The sequence below is a fragment of the Abramis brama genome (assembly GCF_963993115.1).
Source record: "Abramis brama genome assembly, chromosome: 23".
Classification (NCBI taxonomy): domain Eukaryota; kingdom Metazoa; phylum Chordata; class Actinopteri; order Cypriniformes; family Leuciscidae; genus Abramis; species Abramis brama.
Genome location: NC_139985.1, coordinates 24945987 through 24972009, shown reverse-complemented (window position 1 = coordinate 24972009; position 26023 = coordinate 24945987). Strand labels below are relative to the sequence as shown.

At 37.6% G+C, this 26023-nt stretch overlaps 2 protein-coding genes across 3 annotated transcripts in view; both read left to right on the top strand.

Annotated features, from left to right (window-relative positions):
- The window catches only part of abca7 (ATP-binding cassette, sub-family A (ABC1), member 7), a 38110-nt gene extending 32207 nt beyond the window's left edge, over positions 1 to 5903 (top strand). For both annotated transcript variants that reach the window (XM_084100533.1, XM_084100532.1), the window contains 4 exons: positions 6 to 109; positions 716 to 808; positions 1947 to 2190; positions 5049 to 5903. In XM_084100533.1, the coding sequence (XP_083956659.1) occupies positions 6 to 109; positions 716 to 808; positions 1947 to 2190; positions 5049 to 5450 (843 nt within the window). In that variant the 3' untranslated portion in view covers positions 5451 to 5903. The remainder of the gene's footprint in view (positions 1 to 5; positions 110 to 715; positions 809 to 1946; positions 2191 to 5048) is intronic.
- Positions 5904 to 7273: 1370 nt separating this feature from the next.
- On the top strand, positions 7274 to 26023 carry r3hdm4 (R3H domain containing 4). Its single transcript, XM_084100465.1, has 8 exons — positions 7274 to 7435; positions 8264 to 8418; positions 14827 to 14945; positions 15022 to 15133; positions 16113 to 16198; positions 16333 to 16418; positions 16580 to 16635; positions 24645 to 26023. Exons 1-8 carry the CDS (start codon positions 7392 to 7394, stop codon positions 24746 to 24748), a joined length of 762 nt encoding a protein of 253 aa, XP_083956591.1. The 5' UTR covers positions 7274 to 7391; the 3' UTR covers positions 24749 to 26023.

The window sequence follows — 26023 nt, the reverse complement described above, 5'->3', positions numbered from 1 at the left end:
CTCAGGATGAGCCTACGACTGGGATGGACCCGAAGGCCAAGCGCTTCCTCTGGAACTGCATTCTCAGTGTGATCAAAGAGGGAAGATCTGTTGTTCTCACCTCTCACAGGTAGAAGACACTATGAAAGTTTCATATAGGTAGCCTCAATTAATGGAAATGAAAATCTATTTACTAAACACATGTTATAGATATTATTGTGAATGATTCATCTATGTATACGTTTAATTTTTATTTTATTTTATTTATTTATTTTAGTGAATCTGGTGAAATGAAAGTTGTCTCTGGTGTTGTATGCAGAACCTTTTCAATCATTTAGTCAACTTAAACTCCACCCCTGCAAACTCATGTTTATCTGCCTCAATTTTTGAGTGCAATGGCTACATCTCAAAATCCAGTCAATAACCTATAAACAAAACCAAGCCATGAGAAACTGTAAAGAACATTGCCATATTTATGTACACAAATGCAGAAGTGCCCACTTAGACCAGAAGATCATCTGATTGATATGTAATACATCCAATGACATTTTTTGTTTTTATGTGAAACTTAATCCAAATATAAAGTATAAAGATGCCTCTATGTCTGTACTTTATACTTTATATTTTGACTTTAAGTCTGCTATCATAGAGAGAAATCAACTCTCTGAAAGATATTCTGATTTCAGATTAACTTCACATTTATGTTTCCACCCTGATGGTTCTGCTGTCTTTTCAGCATGGAAGAGTGTGAGGCTCTGTGCACCCGAATGGCCATCATGGTGAATGGCAGGTTCCAGTGTCTGGGCTCAGTTCAGCACCTGAAGAACAGGTAACAGTTCTGAATGAAACATTAGCTTAATACGTGCAGCTCACTATGCACTGCATGCAGTTTCAAAAATGTGCCTAATTTTTGTCATACGACCTCCATGTATTGCATGTTTCATTTTTTTTGTATAATTTTTTTGCTTGTTGCGTCATTTCAGAATCAAACTGTTATTTCTATAGAGATTAAATAGTGATTCAAGAGGTTTTGGATGATTTACTAATGTTAAAAATGTGGTTGAGTAGTGAGTTTGATGTGTCAATTAAACTCGAGGTTCTGTGGGGTGCGGACTGGATCGACTCCATTCCTAGAGCTTCCGAACAAATGTTTTTTTTGGGGTGCGGACTGATGGGGCAGTGAACCCAAGGAGTCAGTCCTAGAGGTCCTCCTGTCCGATTTTAGGGAAAATTCAGGGTCTATTGGAGACGTCAAATAGATTTTTAGGCACGTCGAAAGATCACCACAGACACAGTACAATCCACATGGGATAATATCACAGTATAACAAGCAGCTGTGCAAAATATGATTCCCTTTTTTTTGCAGTATTGTGGCTGATGTCACTTTCAGTTCATTTCGTCTTAATGGAAAATAAAGGTCAAGAAAATACAGTGTATACTACAAAACTAATATGAGTAGTAAGCAATTCCGCACGTCAAGTCACCTTTATTTATATAGTGCTTCACAGTAATAAACAGGGAAATAACAGAATCAGTGATGCAAACTTCAAATATAAGACAAATTCAAATTCTGCTGTAAAGCAGCTCTAAAAAGACAATAGTGTCATTATTCAGCTCAAGTCAGTTCATTGTTTATTCAGTTCAGTTCAATTAACTGTAAAATTTAATCAATTATGAAACGAGTTCAAATTAGCTATAAGCACTTCTACACAAGGTCGTTATATAGCTTGAGTCAGTTCAATGATTCAGTGAAGTCGATGTTGCGAAATTCGTCAATAATGAAACAAATTTCATGCAGCTTTACAGAGAGCAATAGTGCTATCATTCAGCTCAATTCAGTTCAAGTCTTGTTCTCATCGTATAATGTCAGTGCAGTCAAATCAATAATATTACGGAATAGTAAGTGTCTTTTAACAATGTGACAATTAACATGTTTTCATTTCTGCCCTCTTTGTCTGTCCTACTAGGTTTGGAGACGGCTACACAATAATACTTCGTTTGTCCACCCCGTCTACAGAACCATGCCCAGTGGACACCTATATCAAGAACTCCTTCCCTGGGATCCAGCTGAAGGAGAGACATCAGAATGTTCTCCATTACCAGCTGCCATCACAAACCTGTTCGCTCGCTCGCGTCTTTGAGGTTCTGTCAAATAATCATGAGGAGCTGGGGATAACTGACTACTCAGTGTCACAGACTACACTGGATCAGGTAAGAGTACAGTACTGAGACTCCGCTCCAAAACCTGGTGAACTGCCTTGCTGTTTATTGCCTGCATAGGCTGCTACCATCTAAGACAGCATACTAAATGTCATGGAACCTCATACATGACCGATTTATACACTAAACATAGGCAACTCATCAGACAAATAGCTCTCCTCAATAGACTTGACTATTGAGACTTGATTTCAATAGAAATGTGCATTAGCGTGTTGCTAAACTAACAATACTTTAATGAAATCAGCACATAGGGCTGCAAAATAATTGTTAAACTGATAATCGTGATTATTTTGCTCAAATTATAATCGTGATTATGATAGCTTCATCACATGGGAAGTCAATAAAATTGTTTTGTTTTTTTGTATTGATAAGACTAAATGAAACTATACTTGCCATTAATACAACTTCTGTAATTCAGTTGCAAATGAGACAAACCACAGATTCAGGCCGCTCCACAAATGCAAATTTGTACAGACAGACTGCAAAGAATGATACTTTTCGTTGTTTTGTTCTTTTAACCATTTTCAGCTTTGAACTGGCTAAACACTAATAAACAGATGGCAGCTATGTAATTTTCAACTGCTTTACTTAATGAAAACTGGTAAAACCTTAAGAAGCTTCTCTCAAAAGCTAAAACGTGAAACACCTAATATTAATTCCAATAATTCCAAATTATGTTGCACTTTTACTTTGTATTGTAGCACAGAGGTTGATCATGTTTGGATTTCTTACAGTTCGTCAGAGAAGTTTCACACGCAGATTTAGTTGCAGCAAATCACACACACAGCCTCATGAAGGAACACAGACTGGCTGTATGACACTTTCATTGAAGCAGAATTTCACAACGAACATTGCTAAACTTTGTCGGTGTTGTCAGATCATCAGCGCTTATTTGCAGCGCAGAGGGAGCATGTGCACATGGTTGCCAAATTGAGGAAATTAAGTTAAACACTGGGCAGAAAATATATGCTCAGTTTCAGGGATAAGATTTATTCTCTTGACAACCCCAAGCGGGAAAGATAGTGGAGGCTTGTTATCAATGCATTACATTTACATTTATTAATTTTAAAGATGCTTTTATCCAAAGCAACTTACAAATGAGGAATACAGCAGCAAGCGATTCATAGTGAAGAGGCAAATGAACACAAAAAGTGCTTAAAATACAAAGTTTCAGACATTGCTTAGAGTAGCAAAAGCTAGAATAGGGAGGGTTTAAATGAAAGTGAAAGCTTTTTTTTTTTTTTAAGATGAGGTTAAGTGCTCATGGAAGAGATGAGTTTTCAGCTGTCTTTTGAATGTTGTCAGGGATTCTGCATTCAGGATGAAGATGAGGAGATTGTTCCACCAGCAAGGAACAGTGAACGAAAATGTTCTGGAGAGTGATTTTGTGCCTCTCTGTAATGGGACCACGAGCCGTCACTCTTTTGCCGATCGTAGGCTTCTGGTTGGCATGTAGACTCGTAAGAGCGAGTGGAAGTAGGAGGGAGCTGAGCCTATGGTAGATCTATAAGCAAGCGTCAATGACTTGAACTTGATGCAAGCAGCAAGTGGTAGCCAGTGCAGAGAGATGAAGAGAGGTATGACGCGGGCCCTTTTGGGCTCGTTGAAAACAAGACGTGCTGCAGCGTTCTTCTGAATCATTTGTAGAGGTTTGATTGCACACGGTGGAAGTCCAGCCAGAAGAGTCACTAGAAATGACCATGGCGAGACTGTGTTACATGCTCAGTTAGAAAAGGCCTAATCTTCCTGATGTTGTGTAGAGCAAACCTGCATGACCGAGCTGTCTTTGCAATGTAGTCTTTGAAGGTCAGCTGGTCATCCAAGGTTACCTTGATGAGGTAAAAGATGATGAACCTAGCTGGATGGTGAAGTCGTGCTGTAGAGTCGGATTGGCAGGGAAGACGAGAAACTCAGTCTTTGCCAAGTTGAGCTGCAGGTGATGTTCTTTTATCCATGCTCAGATGTCTGCCAGACAGCTTGAGATTCATGCAGCTACTGTGGGATTAAAGGTAATGAAATGAAAGGTAGAGCTGTGTGTCATCAGAATAGCAATTGTAGGAGAAACCATGTGCCTGTATGATGGGTCCCAGTGATGTAGTGTATATGGAGAAGAGTAGTGGTCTAAGAACTGAACCCTGAGGAACCCCCCAATGAGATAAAAAAAAATGTATAAATAAAAATATGCTTTCAGGACAAATAATCAGCGGGGCAAATATCACAACAATTATTTTTCATTAATTGAGAGAAGCAGAAATCATGATTAAAATATGATTAATCGTGAAAACCTAATAGCACATGTAAAGTAGTCCATTTTAAATGTATTAACTACTTTTTATTGATTCTTTTCAGCATTGGATGAAACATTAATATTTATAATAATTTAGCATTTTTCACTGAGTTTGATGCAGTGAATTATGGGATTGCCTTCTCCACAAAGGATATATGCAGGTGCAATCACATTTACTGTTGTTTGGCGAATTTTCAATGACGAAATCTAGTAAATTCAATAGGAATCCACACTCTCTGGAATTTCGTGCGAGGATGAATGAATATCACACAAATTTGGTCACACAAAATATCACATTCAAGTTGGTCACATAGATATGCCGCATTGACCAAAAGACAGCTTGCTTGGTTTTGAAAGTGATTTCCATGTGTGAGCTGTGCTTCATACATCGTTACACTATTGACAGTGGACCCTTTTTACCTGTGAAATTTTGCTAATGTGACCACACTTTTGGAATCTGACCAGTAGAAGATATATTAGAACAGCCTTGTGTCAGGAGGCATCTCACTAGGTTTTGGAACAGGGATTGTTTCTCACAACTGAGAGTGTTTTCCTCCTGCAGGTGTTTGTTAACTTTGCTAAAGACCAGACAGATGATGATCAGCTCAGGGAAGTCACAGTAAACGGTGGATCCGTGGCGATTCAAACCAACAGACTTCAGCGGCCCACAGACCTCAAACTCGAGAAATGCAGCAGGTCTTCCAGACCACACTCTCCTTCAACACCCTCTACAGATCAAGGTGCTCGCTCAGAACAAACCTCTGAGCCTCCATCTACTGGTTTAAAGACCAAAAAGAATAAATCAACCAGTCCGTCAGTCTCAGGACATCAACAGCAGATCCGGATGGAACCTGTTGGCGAGGCAGCTAATGGATCAAAACCTCCTGAAGACCAGACACCTGCGAAAAAAGACCCATCCACGTTATTTATTGTCAGTACCAAAACACAGGAAAGCAAAGTGTGAAAAAAACAAAGACATTCAGAACCAAACAGTCATGATGTGGATCTCTGGTGATCTTTGGTGCCTTCTTCACATATAATTTTCAAACATTTTTATTTAGTTACTTTAAAACCAATCAATTATTCAATCTATTTGACTGTCCTGATAACTCTGCAATTCCTCATTGATTGAATGTCTAGTCCTTATTCTTAAACTTGAAAATGACGCATGGCATCATTGGCAGGAATTCTTTCCCAGACCTCTTTAACGCATAAATTATGCATATTATTGTCATGATGTGAGTTGCATCTCTGTATAGTATTTGCTTTGTGCAACCCAGTATGGATATGATTTTTGCTGAATATGTTACATTATAACAGACCTCTTTTTTTCTACATGTATGTAAAGGTCAAATGTTCAGTGTATGGTATCAAACTCATACTGCCTTCATGTTCTCAATATATTTATTTATTTGCAGATTGTTTTTGTTTTTTTTGTACTGTTTTAGATTTATTTATCTTTTTTCTGTGATGCACTTTAGCCTAAAACAATTCTAATATGGTAGTCTGGATTATCACTGTATCTCTTCACTGCAAAGATTGTCATAATGCTTGATATGTAGCTTTTTTATGTAGTATTTATTGTATGTACATACCAGAGATATTATGTATGAAATTATGTTTGCAATCTTACTTATGTGTATGACGCTGGATAAAAAGCTAAAATGTTAAAATGCTGGGATATTTATATGCAAATATATAAATCTGGTTATACTGAAGATTGGTGTGCCCTAACTTTCCACTGTTTTATAAAAAAAATATATATATATATAAATATAAATAATAATAAATAAAAAACTATATAGGGTGAAAAAATGGATTTGTGTCCTTTTTATATTCACTTAACACAGTAACTTTTTTCAAGGTTGCATATATATATATATATAGCTAGTGTATCTTTTTGTCATAAACCAATCTGGCAGTAGAAGATTGAAGAATGCTTTCTGTTACAGTAAGTGACTTTGTCTTGTTTCTTAAAAGCTACATGTCAAGGGAAATTTTGTTTGTGGAGGATATTTTTAGGCTTGCTTTTATGGATGATTACTGTCTGGCACCGGAAATGGGGATGAAAGTGGCTCTGGTAAATGACAGCTGTCTTTTACTGTAGTCACTCAACAGTTTCCTCCACCAACACCATCATCATGGTCTCTGACCATATCTCACTTTTTACACTGCGGAGACTACAAATTACTGTTAAAGCAAAATGTATTATTTTTAATCTTTGTTGAAAAAAAAAAAAAAAACAACATGAAAATATTTATCTAAATCTGAATAATAAATCATTTTTGTACAGATATTTAGTACTCACTGATTGTTTAGACTATTGCTAAATATTAATTTTATATAAAATTGTCAGAATTAATAAAATCATTTCTAGTCAGATCTTGATATAAAGTTATATATAGGCCTAATACCTTGGCAGTACCATAACATGTCATGTCATACAATAGCTACATATATTAGTATAAATTGATTAATTATTTTATAATTATGCATGCAGCATTTCGACCTCGTTGAAACATTATATTCAGTATTTGTACTTAACTCGTCACACTTCATGTCTATAAATTAAAAATTTCAACTGAACATGGTTACCAATCACATGATTACACACTTTTCCTTAAACGGCCATATAAATGTTAACCTAAAATTTTATATTATATTATATTATATTATATTATATTATATTATATTATATTAAACTTCTGTCAGGTCGAAGGAAGCTTTATGAGGATATTTACTGGCTGAAAATGTTGGCATGGCTGCAGGGTTTCCCAAGCCCCGCCCAATCTCTCTATCGCTAGCTTTTAGCCATCGCGGCTAACGCCAGCTGTTCTGGACCTTTTCTCCTTATAAAATTCTTTGTTTGTGTCTCTGTCGTGTTTATTTGTGAGAAGACTCTGAGATGGTTGTGTTAAATAGCAATAACAGTGAGGAACAGGATGTAATGTAAGTGTATTTTTTAGCTTGTAGCCGGTAGCTAATGCTCTTATTTGTCTCAGCACATACACGTCAATTGTTTTTGTTAGCCGGCCAAGCTCATTAAAAACAAACGTCAGATACGTCTCTCAAGTCTTCGTTGCATCTAAGTTAATGTTTTACATGAATGAACTAATAGTAAGTGATGTAACGTTACTTGTTTAAAACTGTGGTAAGTTAGCAATGTTAATGTCAAATAAATGAATGTTGAGCTCCTCAGCTAAATGAAAGGTCATTATATACACACAAAATAAAATGTAGGGTTATAATTAAACTAAGGAAAGTAAACTAAGTTGGAAATAACCTACATTTATGAATAAACTGCTAGAATAAAAACCGTATTTCGCATCTGATCTGATTTCGTGTCTGTATGTTATTTAGTATAAATGTATAATGTACTATTTAAGTTACTGGGTTCTCTGTAAGTTATCCTGGGCAGCTTCTTCACAATAAAAATTAATTAATAGTAGTAAAATAGACAACTAAAGTTTGCATATGTTTTTGCAGAGATAAGCTGTGACCTAATTCCATGGTAAAGCATCTGGCCTGTGGCTAGAGCTATAAATAAAAGCACAACAGTGGGTCTCCATAGAAGGGTCTGTAGATTCACTACAGCAGTGCAATGTGGAAAACTACCTTAAAATCCACTAAAACATTGTGACAAATTTAAAGTAAATTTTATTCCGTAAATTCGTATAGGAGTAAATTTTGTGACTGTCATGTTTGTGACTATGGAGTAAACCCTTTTTGAGAATAGTTTAGTGAATCAAGACAAATCTGATTCTGTTTGTCTTTCAGCCTAAATGAGCGACGCTGCTCATCTCTACCCAACTCTCCTGCAAAACGAGTTTCTCCAGCCAAAAAGAAGCAGTTCTTTATTAACCAGGCCATCCGGAACTCTGACCTCACTCCCAGAGCCAAGGGCAGGAAGAGTCTGCAACGACAGGAAAACAGTGAGTCTTGCTGTGATGTTAGAATTCTTCATTATTTATGTTTATTTTATTTACTTTATCTATTATATACTGCACAGGAAATGTAAAAAAAAATCATTTACTCACCCTAATGTAATTTCAAATACACCTTGTTTCTGTGGAACACATTAGAAGTTTTGCAGAATGATCACGCTGCTCTTTTCCTTTATAGTGAAAAAATACAAAAGTCTATATGATGGTTTATGACTGTAACATGGCACTCATAAGCCGCTTTCCGACCGGAGGAACCTTTTCACAGTTCCTAGAACTATTGGCTAAAGTACCCGGATGTCGGCGTGTTCGCACCGCAGGAACTAGGAACGATTTTAGTTCTAGGAACTCCGTTTGGAGGAACTAATTTAGGTCCTACTTCAGAGTAGGGTCTAAACCAGCACTATAGGAACTACCCGTGACGTTAGTGTACGCTGATTGACCGAACGCACGCGGAACACCAGCACCCGCCATTTTTAAAACAGCTAGAATGTAAACACACAGATTATAGCCTATTTATTTACTCCAGAAACTAACTATACAAACATGGAAAACAGTGATAGATGGGTATCTAAACCTTTTTGCTGAAGAGAAAATCCAACGCAACTTTTTCAGGGGACCAAGCCAAACATGATTATGTTTATCTGCCCAGCTAGCAACACTGGACATCAACCACACGGCATAGGCTAATAACCTTTTTTCATATACTGTCTACTTTCTATAACAGTTCTATCTAATAACATATTAAACAGTACTGTTAGACAGATCGCTAACTAATAAACACAGAGAATGTGAGCATGTTTGCTCTGGCGTTCTCAGCGCCGTCAAAATAAAGGTCTGTCGCGCCGTCAAAATAAAAGTCACCGTGCTTGCGTCACTCCCTTACCCCTCCTACCAGTTCCTAAGGCCACTTGGCCAGTGCGAACGCAAACAGCAAAACCAAGTTTGGGGGAGAGTAGTTCATAGAACTGTTTAGAAGTGGACAGTTCCTAGAACTAAGTTCCTGTAACTACCTGGTCGGAAAGCGGCTATAGTTCAAACATTTTTAGAATTAAGGTGTGGTCACATTAGTGATATTTCAATGTATGAAGCACTGTTCAAACCAAGTAGCTGTCTGTTGGTCAGTGATGCGAATTTGCTTTGAACTGAAAATTCACCCTCACACAAAACTCCAGTGCATGGATTCCTATTGAACGATTGACTGAAATTTGCCTGTGAAATTTTGCTAAGCAACGCTAACTGTAACTGCACTTTAACTGTAGCTAAATCAGTAGAGCAGCTCCAAATGCATGGGTTCGATTCCCAGGGAATGCATGAACTGATAAACACTCACCAGCCACTTTATTAGGTACACCTTGCTAGTACCGGGTTGGTCCCCCTTTTGCCTTTAAAACTGCCTTAGTTCTTCCTTAGGTGCTGGAAACATTCCTCAGGGATTTTGGTCCATATTGACCATATTCCACCACATCCCAAAGGTGCTCTATTGGATTGAGATCTAGTGACTGTGGAGGCCATTTGAGTAAAGTGTGACATCTTTGTCATGATCAAGAAAACAGTTTGAAATTATTTGAGCTTTGTGACATGGCATGTTATTCTGCTAGAAGCAGCCATCAAAAGATGGGTACACTGTGGTCATAATAAAGGGGGGATATTAACATGCCTAAGACTTTTGCACAGTACTGTATATATATATATATATACACTCACCTAAAGGATTATTAGGAACACCTGTTCAATTTCTCATAATGCAATTATCTAATCAACCAATCACATAGCAGTTGCTTCAATGCATTTAGGGGTGTGGTCCTGGTCAAGACAATCTCCTGAACTCCAAACTGAATGTCAGAATGGGAAAGAAAGGTGATTTAAGCAATTTTGAGCGTGGCATGGTTGTTGGTGCCAGACGGGCCGGTCTGAGTATTTCACAATCTGCTCAGTTACAGGGATTTTCACGCACAACCATTTCTAGGGTTTACAAAGAATGGTGTGAAAAGGGAAAAACATCCAGTATGCGGCAGTCCTGTGGGCGAAAATGCCTTGTTGATGCTAGAGGTCAGAGGAGAATGGGCCGACTGATTCAAGCTGATAGAAGACCAACTTTGACTGAAATAACCACTCGTTACAACCGAGGTATGCAGCAAAGCATTTGTGAAGCCACAACACGCACAACCTTGAGGCGGATGGGCTACAACAGCAGAAGACCCCACCGGGTACCACTCATCTCCACTACAAATAGGAAAAAGAGGCTACAATTTGCACAAGCTCACCAAAATTGGACAGTTGAAGACTGGAAAAATGTTGCCTGGTCTGATGAGTCTCGATTTCTGTTGAGACATTCAGATGGTAGAGTCAGAATTTGGCGCAAACAGAATGAGAACATGGATCCATCATGCCTTGTTACCACTGTGCAGGCTGGTGGTGGTGGTGTAATGGTGTGGGGGATGTTTTCTTGGCACACTTTAGGCCCCTTAGTGCCAATTGGGCATCGTTTAAATGCCACGGCCTACCTGAGCATTGTTTCTGACCATGTCCATCCCTTTATGACCACCATGTACCCATCCTCTGATGGCTACTTCCAGCAGGATAATGCACCATGTCACAAAGCTCGAATCATTTCAAATTGGTTTTTTGAACATGGCAATGAGTTCACTGTACTAAAATGGCCCCCACAGTCACCAGATCTCAACCCAATAGAGCATCTTTGGGATGTGGTGGAACGGGAGCTTCGTGCCCTGGATATGCATCCCACAAATCTCCATCAACTGCAAGATGCTATCCTATCAATATGGGCCAACATTTCTAAAGAATGCTTTCAGCACCTTGTTGAATCAATGCCACGTAGAATGAAGGCAGTTCTGAAGGCGAAAGGGGGTCAAACACAGTATTAGTATGGTGTTCCTAATAATCCTTTAGGTGAGTGTATATATATATATATGTATAGGTAAATTAGCTCAAAAGGGAAATATAAATATTTAATTATAATTAATATTACAATCAGTTAACCTGTTCATCCAGCCAACAGTATTAATCTTCTATCAACTCTCAGAAAGGATATTTTTCATAGCCACTGAAAAATAACTCTTTCTGGGTACAGTGCTATTCAAAAACATGTAGCTGCCACATCTTTAAAGACACTTTGATTTGCAAGCAGGGATCACAGAATCAATACTCATGTTAATGTGCACAAAAGTTTTTTTTTAACTAAATCACGAACACACAAGTCTAAACATACACATACACGCAATCATGCATACATGGGTATAATAGAAAATGAAATTGAATTAAACTATGAAATTAATCTATGGGAACGTAACCACACATAACAGTCAGTTCCATTTCCAGTTCCTTCAGTTTATACTAAACTTATAATCTCTTATAATTTATTTACTTAAATGTACGATATTCTTGCAATGCCTTAGCCGTTGAACGAGCGTCCAGAAGCAGTTTCAGGAGTAGTTTTCAAAAGTCTTGATGGTTCAGTGTTCGATGGTGGTGAAGTTGCAATCAAATTCTTCCAGGTTGAATAAAGAGATGAACTTGCCGTGTTAGTCTGACTCGGTTATGGTCGAGAAAGTTACAGTAGGGCTGATTGTACCTTGAGTCACCTCCGGCTGGGCACCGGGGGAAAGGTCCCGTGGTTAGACCGGATGTCTCCCGTTCACACGAACAGCAACCAGAAGAAGAAAGAAGAGAGGGAGGGTCACTACAACAGTGCCCTTTAACTTCTGTGGAGGTCACACCTCTCGAGTTTGGCTTGTTTGTAAGCTGACTCATTTGCATGATCAGAGTGAACTGGCAGTTTGTGTCCCTTTATGCTCTTATTAATATAACAAGTATACGATGCATGCTATAAGGAGGTGATATACACCAATGTGTGGGGCATTAAAACAACGATTATTTTGATTGGAATCATGATACTAGGGGTGTCGGGATATATCGCAATTGACGATAACCGTGATATTAAAAAAATGAAATATGGTTATCGTGTTAATTAGGGATGTCGCAATATACCGGCAATATAATGGCTATAACATTTATTAATTGTTTTAGTATTTTACATCCCTATATTTGGATACATCCCTGTAGTCCAAAAGTGTGCTCATTTGAATAAAAACTATACTTCAAATATCTTTAGAGAGCAGTTAAATATTTTCTATTTTTACACAAAATAGGACGATGTGAGCATTATTGAGCACTAAACTCACATTTAATTTATTTTTCATTCATACTCGACGCCGGAGGGCGCCCTCGCGCAGAAAGTCCACAAGTGAGACTCAAGAGTAATGAGTTCCAGGAAATCCTTATGGACAAAGACATCCAGCGATCACTGTAGCTGAATAAAACGCAGATAGATTTTGACTGATTAAACATGGAGAGTTCCTAACAACGCCCTTCAGCCGTTAACGTTACTTATTCACGATACAGCACTTGTCTCGAGTACCTTATTGCTTTTATAAAACGGTTACCACACAATACAACTATTAAAGCCGAAAAACATGTATCTATGCAACTTTTATGAAGTAAAAATTACTAAAGGCCTTCCTTCCGCTGGAAAAAATAGTCCCTGACCGTAAACAGCAACAAAAGTTACATACATTATTTCGCCAATAGATGGTGGCAAAGACCGTCTTTATGAGTGAGTCAGTTAGTAGAGAAGACTTTTACATTGAAAGGAATCAAACTTATGAACACGGAGAACAGGAAGACGCAACTGACAGATGACTATGGGCACGGAAAAAACCCTTAAAGGAGAAGTTCACTTTCAAAAAAACTTTTGCTGATAATTTACTCACCCCCATGTCATCCAAGATGTCCATGTCTTTCTTTCTTCAGTCGCAAAGAAATTAAGGTTTTTGATGAAAACATTCCAGGATTTCCCCCCATGTAATGGATTCTATTGGGACCCAAACGGTAGAAGGTCCAAATGACAGTTTAAGTGCAGCTTCAAAGGGCTTTAAACGATACCAGACGATGAATAAGGGTCTTATCTAGCGAAACGATCGGTCATTTCCAAAATAAATAAAAAAGTTTAAGTTTTATAAGCACAAATGTTCGCCTTGCTCTGTTCTGTGATGCGCGTTCGTGACGTCACGTAATACGCAATTACGTTGAAAAGGTCACGCTTGAAAAATTTCTGTCCTGAAGAAAATGTTCTTTTTGGCTTTTTAATATTAAAACACCGAGGATACGCACACGAAATGGGCATTTTAAACGATAAACTGACACAAATACATTTGAAAATGTGTATATGGTCCTCCTTCCGCACATTTGTAAACACGTCAAGCGTGACCTTTTCAACGTAATTGCGTATTACGTGACGTCACGAACGCGCATCACAGAACAGAGCAAGGCGAGCGTTTGTGCTTATAAAACTTAAACTTTTTTATTTATTTTGGAAATGACCGATCGTTTCGCTAGATAAGACCCTTATTCATCGTCTGGTATCGTTTAAAGCCCTTTGAAGCTGCACTTAAACTGTCATTTGGACCTTCTACCGTTTGGGTCCCAATAGAATCCATTACATGGGGGGAAATCCTGGAATGTTTTCATCAAAAACCTTAATTTCTTTGCGACTGAAGAAAGAAAGACATGGACATCTTGGATGACATGGGGGTGAGTAAATTATCAGCAAAAGTTTTTTTGAAAGTGAACTTCTCCTTTAACTTTAACTGTTAAAAGGACAAGATATCGCAGCGGACATTCAAACTGATTTTTTTTTTTTATTATGAATATGACTGACCTGAAGGAAAATGCTATATCTACTGTAAATGCAGGTACACTCGCTTACTCGATCTCTCACAATACTCTACTAACGTTATAGCTTCAATGAACAATATCAATGAGATCAAACATGTGTTTAAGTTACTAAGAGTGGTTGCTAGGGGTGTTGTGTAGTGATACATAGAACAGTTGGGTGAAGCGGTCATAGTCGTGTTTTATCGTGTATAAAGCACAGCTATTGACCAATCAGAATCAAGGATTGGAACTATTTTTATAAATAATAATAATGTATATTTATAATGCAATGCCAATTGACAGAGATCTGGAGATCTGATCTCACCATCATCGAGTCCATCTGGGAATACAAGAAACAAAAAACTGAGACAGACTAAATCCAGAAAAACTGTGGCAATGTCTCCAAGACACTGCGACTAACCTGCGAACCTACAATACTGTGAAAAGTTTTTGGCACTTAAAGTAAATAAATATATGGTAATAAATAATGCGCTTTAAACCCTTTGCGTTGAAAACAGCATACAGGCTGTTGTCAGACTTCTTGTACATACAAAAATCTCACTGGATTTTTACAGTTAATGGAGAGAAAAAAAGTAGAGAAAATGGAGAGAAAAAAGTTTAGTCATGATTTTGTAATATTTTGCAAACTCTGCTTTTGCGTAGCTCGTTTTCTGGACAATCTTTTGGAACGGGACGAATGCTCTAAAGAGGATGGTGAAGGGCATGAAACAGCCTTGCCCACCATCTTCACTGAAGCCTGCTCTAATGGAAACTATGTGGAGGTAAAGCATGTTTCTTTAACTTCTCTCAGTTAAGGGATATTTTGAATTCTTTAAATCTTTCTCTCATGTCTCTCAGTACTGGAGTGATTTTATGAATCGTTCTGGGGAGGAGCAAGAGCGACTCTTGGCTCTGCTGGAGGAGGAGGCTCAGAGGACCCACTCTAAGAGCCATAAAGACCAAAGAGAGGGTCTGACATAATTTAATCACACAAACTCACTTTGCATCAAGATAGAGGGTTGCACATCAGTTTATTATACCACACACATCTTAAGACTTGTTTATGCTTGACGTATTCACTTTAGTGTAGACCACTTCTTTGCACGCCAGGGAGGCATTTGTACTTCACATGCTCTCTGTTGCCCTTAGCCCCCTTAATCTATGGCTCTAAACTGCACTCAAGCATTTAAGTTTTGTACAGTTCGCATTTTAGAGACTTAAGATCAGGGCCGTGCACAGACATTTTGGGGAGTAGGTGCTCAAGCTAAAAAAAAAAAAAAATCTCTCATAATTAGCCTACTATAACAATTACATTAAAAAGTTAATTACATACTGAAACATATGAATTGAAAAAATTAAATGATACTTTTCTGTATATAATACTTTTATATGAAACTGAAACCACCAGTAGGTGGCAGCAAGTCTTAATAAGTGAGTCAAAGAATAATTTTATTTACTGATTTGTTCAAACTGGCTGATCCATTCATGAACAAAACACTTCTCTGTATGTTGCTGGGAGATGCAACTGTTCTCCTTTGTTCAGAACTATTTGTGTTTGTGAAATAGAGAACAAACAGTCAAAATGGACAATACTGTGTTTAAAATTAATTTAAATTGTTGTAATAAAATGAATCTTACATTTGCAAAGGTGCTGATATTCGGGAAAACATCACTTTTGATGTTTTCCCATCAACCTCTGCCCTAAACTCAGGCACTGGTTGAGCCAGAAGTCGGGACGTGTCGGAACATTCAAACAAACAGAGCAATGTTACGATAGTGCCACAGTATTTGCACTCTGTATAGGTGAACTTATGCATGATTTACTTATGGGTGTCTCTGTCGTTAATCTAGAGATTTGAAGTATTCCAACATGAAAAATTACACTCTTAATCTTTATTAATTCAGTGACTGACATATTTGTGAAGATCATTCTCCTATCCTTTGTGCAGTAAATCCTGCTGTCAGGGCTCAGGAATGTTTCCAGAGGATTGATCGAAGGCTGCGTGCGACACTGAGACGCAAACAGATTCCCATGGTGACGCTCTTTGTTAATTACTTGATCTTTGTCTTTTGACTTTTAAACAAGTATTCCTCCTATATCCCTTTCTCTTGTCCTATCATTCCCTTTTTTCTGTCTGATATCTGTTCATCCATTTTCTTTTGTTTAAGGGAGTGTTGGAGGGTCTGGAGTCTGATTTGCTGGGATTCTTCATGGCACATCCACACTCAATTTACATTACCAAACTCAGCAGCAGGTGCACAAATTACCACAGTTAATGCATCTCTCACCTCCACAGACTAATTCAGACCACCACTAACTATTAAACATGCATGTTGCTTGAGACATCAAAAGCAGTAATGTTAGTATATCAGTAGAATACCATGTTTTGATTCAGATGTGTCTGTGTTTCTTCAGTTATGAGCGACTGCTCCTTCATGCCATCTGCCAGTACATGGATCTGACCTCTGCTAGTGAGTGAACTTTATTACTTCATTCAGACGTTGGCAATTTATGGCTATTTTCTTATGAGGCTGGTGTGAATTCTAGTTTCTTAAGGTCAAACACTTTCACAAACTCATTGTATATACAGTCAAGTGAAAAAGAAAGGACACCATTTTGAATTCTATGGTTTTATGGCTCTTCTTATAATGTTGTTTCAGTTCATTGAGGTTTGCAGGCATTTTTTTATGCACAGCTCTCTGAAGGTCCCGCCACAGCATTTCAATCGGGTTGAGGTCTGGACTTTGACTGGGCCACTGCAACACTTTGATTCTTTTCTTTTTCAGCCTTTCTGTTTTAGATTTCCCGGTGTACTTGTGTACTTGTCCTGTAGCATGACCCAGTTTCGGCCAAGCTTTAGCTGTCGGACAGATGGCCTCACATCTGACTCTAGAATACTTTGGGATAGCAAGTTCATGGTCGACTCAAAGACTGCAATATGCCCAGGTCCGGTGGCTGCAAAACAACCCCAAATCATCACCCTTCCACCACCGTGCTTGACCATTGTTATGAGGTGTTTGTGTTTGGTTTTCGCCAAACGTGGCACTGTGCATTATGGCCAAACATCTCATCTGTCCAGAGGACATTGTTCCAGAGGTCTTGTGGTTTGTTCAGATGCAACTTTCCAAACCTAAGCCGTGCTGCCATGTTCTTTTTTAGAAAGAAGAGGCTTTCTCCTGGCAACCCTTCCAAACATGCCATACTTTTCCAGTCTTTTTATAATTGTACTGTCATGAACTTTAACATTTAACATGTTAACTGAGGCCTGTACAGAGGTGTAGTTCTTGGGGTTTTTTTGCAGATTTTCTCAGCATTGCATGGTCTGACCTTAGGTGAATTTGCTGGGACATCCACTCCTGGGAAGATTGACAACTGTTTTGAATGTTTCCACTTGTGAATAATCTTCCTACCTGTAGACTTCAAATTGTTTGGAAATAGCCGTATAACCCTTCCCATATTGATGGCAGCAACAAATGCTTTTCTAAGATCATTGCTGATGTCTTTCCTCCTTGGCATTGTGTTAACACACACCTGAATGCTCCAAACCAGCAAACTGCCAAAACTTCTGCTTTTATAGAGTTGATCACACTTGCTAATGATCAATTAATAATTAAGACATTTGATTGGCAGCACCTGACTACTACTTACCCTCTTAATTCCTATGAAAGCAGTAAGGGTGTACTTAGTTGTACCTTTTATTATATCCCGTAAAAACCATAGAATTCAAAAGAGTGTTCTTTCTCTTTCACATGACTGTGTGTATATAAGGCCGGACTTACCATTGGGCTTGACTGGGCTGCACCCCACGGGCTCCGTCTTGTAGGGGGCCCTGCCTTTGCCCGTTTATGTTTGTTTGATTTGTACGGTTATATGCCATTCAGAAATTATTAGCCGCATTTCCACTGTCGAGCCAGTACGCGCGAGGGCTATAAACGGGCCAGCCAGGGCTATCTTAGAGGCCATAATCAAACTGCATAATCTGGTATTTATAATTATTTCACATAGAAGAAGGAACTCAAAAATCTGAAAAAAGATCCGCACACAAATATAGGCCAAATAGCTCACAGGAAGTGAAAAAGTGCAAAAAAGTGCAAGGTGCGCAAAACATTCTCGGGTTCAACCCTTCATCAGTGCCATGTGTTACCAAGCATACACCTGTGGTAATTTACAAATTTATTACCGTAATCCATGTAACATAGCGGAATCTGATATTATCCCATATAAAAATATTTACATCAATAGTCTACATAATTATACATATCACAACAATCCAGATTGTTCTATTTCTGATCCAGATTCAAAACTTTGAATTTTTTTTAATTTTTTTTTATCTGACCGTAAATATTCTCATTCCCATTATTGAATACCACAAAAGATTATTATCGTCATCCCTACATTTCACACGATTAGACATTGAAATGCATAATGAAACAAAATTTATAGAAAACAATTGAGAGTATATTCCTCATTCATGCACAAAGGATATAGATATTTTAGGTCAAAAATCCATTTACATTCCCTCTGCAAAAGTCTCCGCTCCAAATTACCACCCCTACACGACTGTGTTACATATTCTATAACTACAAAATTTAATTCCGAGATCGAATGGGACATCTCATTAAAATGACGTGCTACTGGAGATTTTTGGTCTTTCCTTCTGATAGTGCTCATATGTTCAATGATACGTGTCTTAATTTGTCTATTTGTCTTGCCTACCTATTGTTTGTCACATTAACAAGATAATAGGTAAATCACATTGGTAGAAGTGCATGTAACAAATTGTTTAATCTTATATGTACGGTTCGTTATGCTACTACGAAAGGAAAAACACTTTCTACGGATGTGTCTACATGCCGCGCACTTAAGACAGGGAAGGAAACCAGTGTCCTTGTTTATACGTCCATCAGGACCAGTCTTATTATGAAGGTGTCGGATTTGACCAAATAGTCTTTAATGTTTCTCGCTCTATAACGTGAAAAAAGAGGCGGATCCGCAAAAAGACTCTCGCCCACTGGATCACACTTAAGTATATTTTAATCACATTCTTGATCATTTGACTTTGTGCAGAATAAGTAGTGGTACAAACTACAGAATGGGACTTCTTTTGTTTGTCCGATATATAGGACAATTCTCGTACTTTCTCCAGAGCGACATCCAGCCATTTTTTCGGATAACCCCTAAGAATAAAACGCATATACATTATCACCAATTGTTGTTCAAAATCTGATTCTACACTGCATGTACACTTCAGTCGAAGAAGTTGGGTATAGGGTAGTCCTTTTTTTAAATAAGATGGATGAATGCTTGCTGCATGGAGAATACTATTTTTATCCGTTGGTTTGGAATATAAAGAGGTTGATAACGTACCGGATTCAAATATAACCCTAGTATCAAGGAAAACGACAGAATGGGAATCAGTTTCCACAGTGAACTTAATAGAATCCACTAAATTATTCAAATACTCAACGAATTCATCAAAAAGATGTCTTGAGCCCCTAAAGATACAAAATACATCATCCACATATCTCTTCCACATAACAATATTATCTAAAAAATGGTTATTATTCCAGATGTATCTCTCTTCTAAATATCCCATAAATAGGCAAGCATAATCCAGAGAAAATTTAGAACCCATGGCTGCACCCTGTTTTTGTAAATAGTATTTATTTTCAAAGAAGAAATATATTTTTTCTAAAAGTAAAGTGATCGTGTCAATGATAAATTCAAAAGGAGGGGATTTCTCAGTTCTTTGATTTAAGAAATTTTTCATCGCCACTAAACCTTTCCTATGAGGAAGTGTATAATGAGACCACATCCATAGTTGTGAAAAATATATTATTGGATTCTTCCACTTCTATATTAATTCCAGATAATTACATCAAGAAATCACCAGTGTCTTTTAGATATGAGGGGAGATGTTCAACCAAAGGTCTTAAGATACAATCTACATACTGTGATATAGGTTCCAGTAAACATTCATTGGAAGCTACAATAGGGCGCCCCGGGGGCTTATTCACAGATTTATGTACCTTAGGTAGAGCATAACAGGCATCACAGGAAAATCATTAGTCACAAATGTTAACTCCGATTGATTTATGAAACCCTTTTGATGTGATTCATGTAAAAACATATCAATCTCTATCTTAAGAGGAATGGTAGGATAACTATCCAGTTTCATATAATATGTAACATCAGACAATTGAGATGTCACTTCAGAGATATAATCCTATTTATTCATCAAGACTAGACCACCACCTTTAACAGCTGGTTTCCAAACCACATCAGATTTCCCTGATAATTCAGTTAAAGTCAGACGTTCCTTAAATCCATAATGATTGTGTGTGGGACATTTCAAGTTGTTAACCACAGTACAAAATACACTGCGTGGTCGTAAAGGTTGTTTAGTATAGTACGTGAATTGTTTTTGAGAACTGTCTTTATGAAAAAAATACTTAAGTTTGATTGATCTATAAAATTTAAACATCTCAATTTTAAGTTGAAAAGGATCGGTAGGTGTAGGATGAACATAAGACAGACCTTTGTTCAGCAGTTGCTCCTCTTCAGTGCCTAAAGGGATTGTGGATAAGTTAAACACTAGACTTAGGTCTTGTATATCCTTTTCCTTCTCATGGGTCGAATGTCCACTTTTTCTTCCCCTTCTACCTCAACATTTTTTTCTGATTTTTGTGTTCCTTTTGGATCTACGCACCGCAAGAAGTTATTACTCATCAGTTTGGGACTAATGTTTGGCGCTACGCCTTTCCATCCCCTTGACATAGAAGAAGGATACACTTATTGAATCGCGTCGGCTCTGATTAATTTGTGATCAAGTGGCTACTTTAAACAGCTCCATTAAAGGCCCCCTGAAATCAAAATTTTAGTTTTTTAGCTTTTAGTATGAATATGACGGTTATGAATAAGCTGGTGTGTTCCAAACCAATGACAAAATTCGCATTTAGGAGATATAAACATTCAAATCTTACAGTCCCTCACTGTAAGACTCTCTGTCAACGCTTCCGATTTTAATGACGTCACCGCGGACTTCAGCTTCTCATCACATCTTCTGTCCAATCAAATGCTCTCTAGAATGTAAAGCGGGACCGCACCCTATGCTATAAATACCACCTGGCCAAAGCGACCATCGTTGACACGTCATGGAGCAATATGGGTTTTTGCCAGGGTTGATATTGTCCACACCACTTTTTGAAGCGACTCGCGTCATGGATGTTCCTAATACAAATAAATAAAACATCTCCAGTTAACTAGCAGGGCATTCATTTCGTTTGTTTGTCAAATAAGAGGCGTTCTAGCACTGAAATGTGTTGTCTTTTAAAGGATTAGTTCACCCAAAATTACTCACCCTCATGTTGTTCCAACCCTGTAAGACTTTCGTTCATCTTCGGAACACAAATTAAGATATTTTTTAAGAAATCTGAGAGCTGTCCCACTCTTTCTTTGGCTTCTAGGCAATTTCATTCTGCCGGTCCAGAAAGGTTAGTAAAAACATTGTTAAAATAGTCCAAGTGACTACAGTGGCTCAACCTTAAGCTTAACAAGTGACAAGAATACTTTTTGTGTGCAAAAAAACTAAAATAACGACTTTATTCAACTATTAATTTTGTTCTGTGTGGGCCTCAGACGTGAGTTCATGAGAGCCCCACGACGCATGCATGAGAACTGAGAAGATGACGCAGATTGGTCTCAATGTAGTGTTTACAATGGTTCTAAAGTGTGCATTTCCGAGTGTGCAACGAGAAAATGTAAAAGTGCCTTAACAGTTCCGCAAAATGAATGGCTTACCTTTCACACTTTCCCATCAAATGACCGTGAGTGTCATCTTCTCAGTTCTCGCGCATGCGTCTTGGCACTCTCGTGAACTCACGTCTGAGGCCCACACAGAAGAAAATGAATAGTTGAATAAAGTTTTTTTGCGCACAAAAAGTATTCTCATCGCTTGATAAACTTAAGGTTGAGCCACTGTAGTCACTTGGACTTTTTTATCGATGTTTTTACTAACTTTTCTGGACCGGCAGAATGAAATTGCCTAGAAGCCTATGAAGGAGTGAGACAGCTTTTAGATTTCATCAAAAATATCTTAATTTGTGTTCTGAAGATGAACAGAAGTCTTAAGGGGTTGGAACAACATGAGGGTGAGTAATTACTGACAGAATTTTCATTTTTGGGTGAACTAACCCTTTAAATCAAGCTGCTGAGCTTGTTGCCGCTGCTATCAGTGGCATGGATACAGTGTTCTCTTGTGGCTCGCACACAGTTCACTCGGATGCGCATTTAATATAAATGCGTCAGTCGTTGCCTTAGTGATGCCTTAGTTTACAGACGCTATGAGATGTAAATAGTGATCGCATTATGGAGGATGATCAGATATTTCTGCTAATATTATTATTAATTTGTGTTTACGTCACTCAAATAGCGCGGTTAGCCAAGCTCAAGTAAAAAATACAACTGGAACCGCAACAATCGGCCCTACGGTGGAAAAGCGGCTAAAGAAATAGAACAAATTGCAGAACCACTGCGTCTCCGAGCATCGCAGTGTTTTGTTCCTCAGATGAGTCAAATATTCAATTAGGCTATAAATACAGTCATTTGCATTTTTGACTTATTTTAAACGAATCTGTTGATTTAAGGATTCAACTCACTCATTTGCCGCCACCTACTGGCGGGTGTAATTTCATAGTAGCCTATTACCGTTATTTCATTTTTTCCAATCATTTAATATCTCTACAAAAAAAAAAACATTAATCTCTTAATATAATTCATGCAAAATCCATCTCTGGATTTTGTTGATAGTGATTTCATTTGATTGTAGCCATACAGTGTGGTTACACTTTATTTTAAGGTGTCATTGTTACACTTTAATTACTCATTTCAGTACTGAGTAATATTAATCAACTACATGTACTTACTATAGGGTTAGGGTAGGATTAGGATTTGTTTGAGGGTTAGTTGCATGTAATTATGCATAATTTACTGTTATTACTATGGTAAGTACATGTTACATATGTAACAAGGACACTGTAAAATATAGTGTTACCGTGTCTTTTTATTCAGATTTAATTTATACAGTGAATTTAAGAATCTAACATAAGAGGAGGACACAGATATGACAATACATTTTTATAATACTATCTCTGGCTTTATTTCTCATTGTTATTTCAGGGTTTTGATCTTCTCTCAACTGAGAAAGAGCACATCCTGTATTTTATTGCATTTTATAACAATTATTTAATATTACATCTAAACTTTGACTATGCTAGACATGTTGCAAATTCATTGTTCTATGAACCTCAAGCTTTTTTAAATATTTGTGTATTTTGTGCTACTCCATAATGTTGTTCTAGTTGAGGTCATTTGTAGTGTAGGTATAGGGCCCAAACATAACCTCAAGCCCAGGGGCCCCCAGCCCCTTAAGTCCTGCCCTGTGTATATATATATATATATATATATGTGTGTGTGTGTGTGTGTGTGTGTGTGTGTGTGTGTGTGTGTGTGTGTGTACTAGTGGTTGAAGATTATTTAAAGTCGACATTTATGTGATGAAAGTAGAGTCAACTAGTCGCTAATGACGTCATTGATGAACAAATAAGCCTGAACCTCGAGCTGAGACTCGAACGAAGGTTGCCTTGTGCACAGCTATGGTATATGACACAGCGCTCCTACATAACAGATTATTTTATATCAGATCTTTTGTCTTTGGGTCATTTTTAATCAGATATAGAAAAAGTTGCACAGTAAAGATTTATATGAATGCTTTAGTGTGAGAGAGAGCAACTGCGTGTAAATTGTACCTGGCAGCATCTTTCTACTAATAGTGAAGCTGTGGGTTTGAGTTACTAAGAAATATATGCTAGAACTTTTCAGTTTCTAAACTATTTTACTGATAAATCACAGAACAGAGTTTACAATATATTTCTGTGCTGTGTGCGCGCGATCTTCACGTGACATGCGCGCTACTGTCTGTGTGTGTGTGCATAATGCAGCAGCCGTTTAGAACGGCGATTGACTTACCTGTACTATAAGGTGTGTAAAACATTCATTCATGTGATCAGTTTTGAGCATCCAGATGGTATTATCAAACATATCTAGTGGAGCGCTCTCTGAGTATGCATTTATTTGTCATAAACTGAAACAGACTTTAAAGATTTCTTATCCTGTTGCGCCCTCTTTAGGCCATGATCAGCGACTAGTCGACATCAAGCTTAAAGTGTCAAGGCAGACCATTAAATTCGACTAATATGTTCAACTCCTAGTGTGTAACTGTAAACTGTAGTTTGGTTTTTAACAACCTGGGATAGCAGTTTAACACCACTGGCAATATGAAATTGACCCTCAAAAATGTAGATATTTTAATGTATTTTCACAACTAAATGTAGAAACTCAGTTTTACCAGTATCTCTTGCACATGACCTAAGGAAAATTTGAAAAATTTGAATACTTAAATTTGAAAATTGATTTTCTGCAGGCTCTGACTGTAATGGTGCTCGACAGACTGAGGTAGTCAACAAACAGGAAGAGTTCCTGCCTCCTCAGTCTCTGCTCTCTGCCTACCTGGAGCAGTTTAGCTAAGCTGCTATGAATCCTGGCCACAAGCAGTACCATTGCTGTTCATCCAGCCAGAACCAGCAACACTGCCCCTGACCTGGCCAACATGAACTGTGGGTGTGGCATTATGTCATAGGACCTGACCTGCAAGCCTTGCCCTTTAGGAGATACTGCGCTAACTAGAGTGATCACTGTACTCAGTGTCACTATCTCTTTCATTTACTTTTTCTGATGTTTTGGAGCACGTATTAGTAGATGTTGTTACATGATCTGATTCTTTTTCCATGTTCCAGACAGAATTATACTGTCATGGCATCTTTGTATACAAGTAGAAACATAATTGTGTATGAACTCGAGAAGAGGCAGAATATGATTGATAATTAATCATTTTTGTTATTGAAGTTCATGATCTTTACATGAAAAGCCACATATAGTCAAAAAAATCTAAAACTCAGGCTCCTACAAAATCAGCACAAATCTCATGATGGTTATGCAGTTATTGTATGTGTATACCCATTCAACATTTTATTTATACTGCACAACATTTTACAATTGACATGCATTTGATTTGGGAAGACTTGTAATTCTGCTAATTTACTTCAGCCAGTCCTGCCTGACAAGAGGTATCAGTAGTATTTTTATATACAGCATTCTATAACTTGAATTTTGAGTGAAATAGTACTTGTCTTGTTTGTTCATCTGCTGTAATCAGGTGTCACACACTTCTTTTTTTCTGTTAAAGATCTGCCAACATGCACTTAACAACTATGCCTTACCTGTACGCCATATTTGTCAGTTTTGCATTTTCGTACATATTAAGCTTACATCAAGGTTGTTATGGTTTACATACAGGGGAAATATTTTGATGTTTTATACCATCAAGGGTCCTGAGACACTTGAGCAGTTCTTGCATTGGTGTTTATAACCAAAGTGTGTGTGTGTGTGTGTGTATATATAGTTCTGATTCTCAGGCATCAACCTTCATGAATGTTGACTTTTACATTACTTTAAGTCACCTAAAAACCAGGTGTGTTGAAACCTTTTGCCATTAAGAGTTGGCTTTTTAGAATAATATTTATAATTTGTGCCAATATTTGAGTTTAATGCTAATTATATCATGGTGGCTGAACATGAATACACACCATAGAGCGCTTCACTGTATTTAGTTTTTGTCTGTGGCAAGTACCTGTTAAAATGATATCAAGCTTTTAACTGAGATCATATTGTGTGATTATTTCATGAATCGAATGCAAATCATGTGGACTTAACCATGAAAATAAATAAAAAAGTTATGTTTAA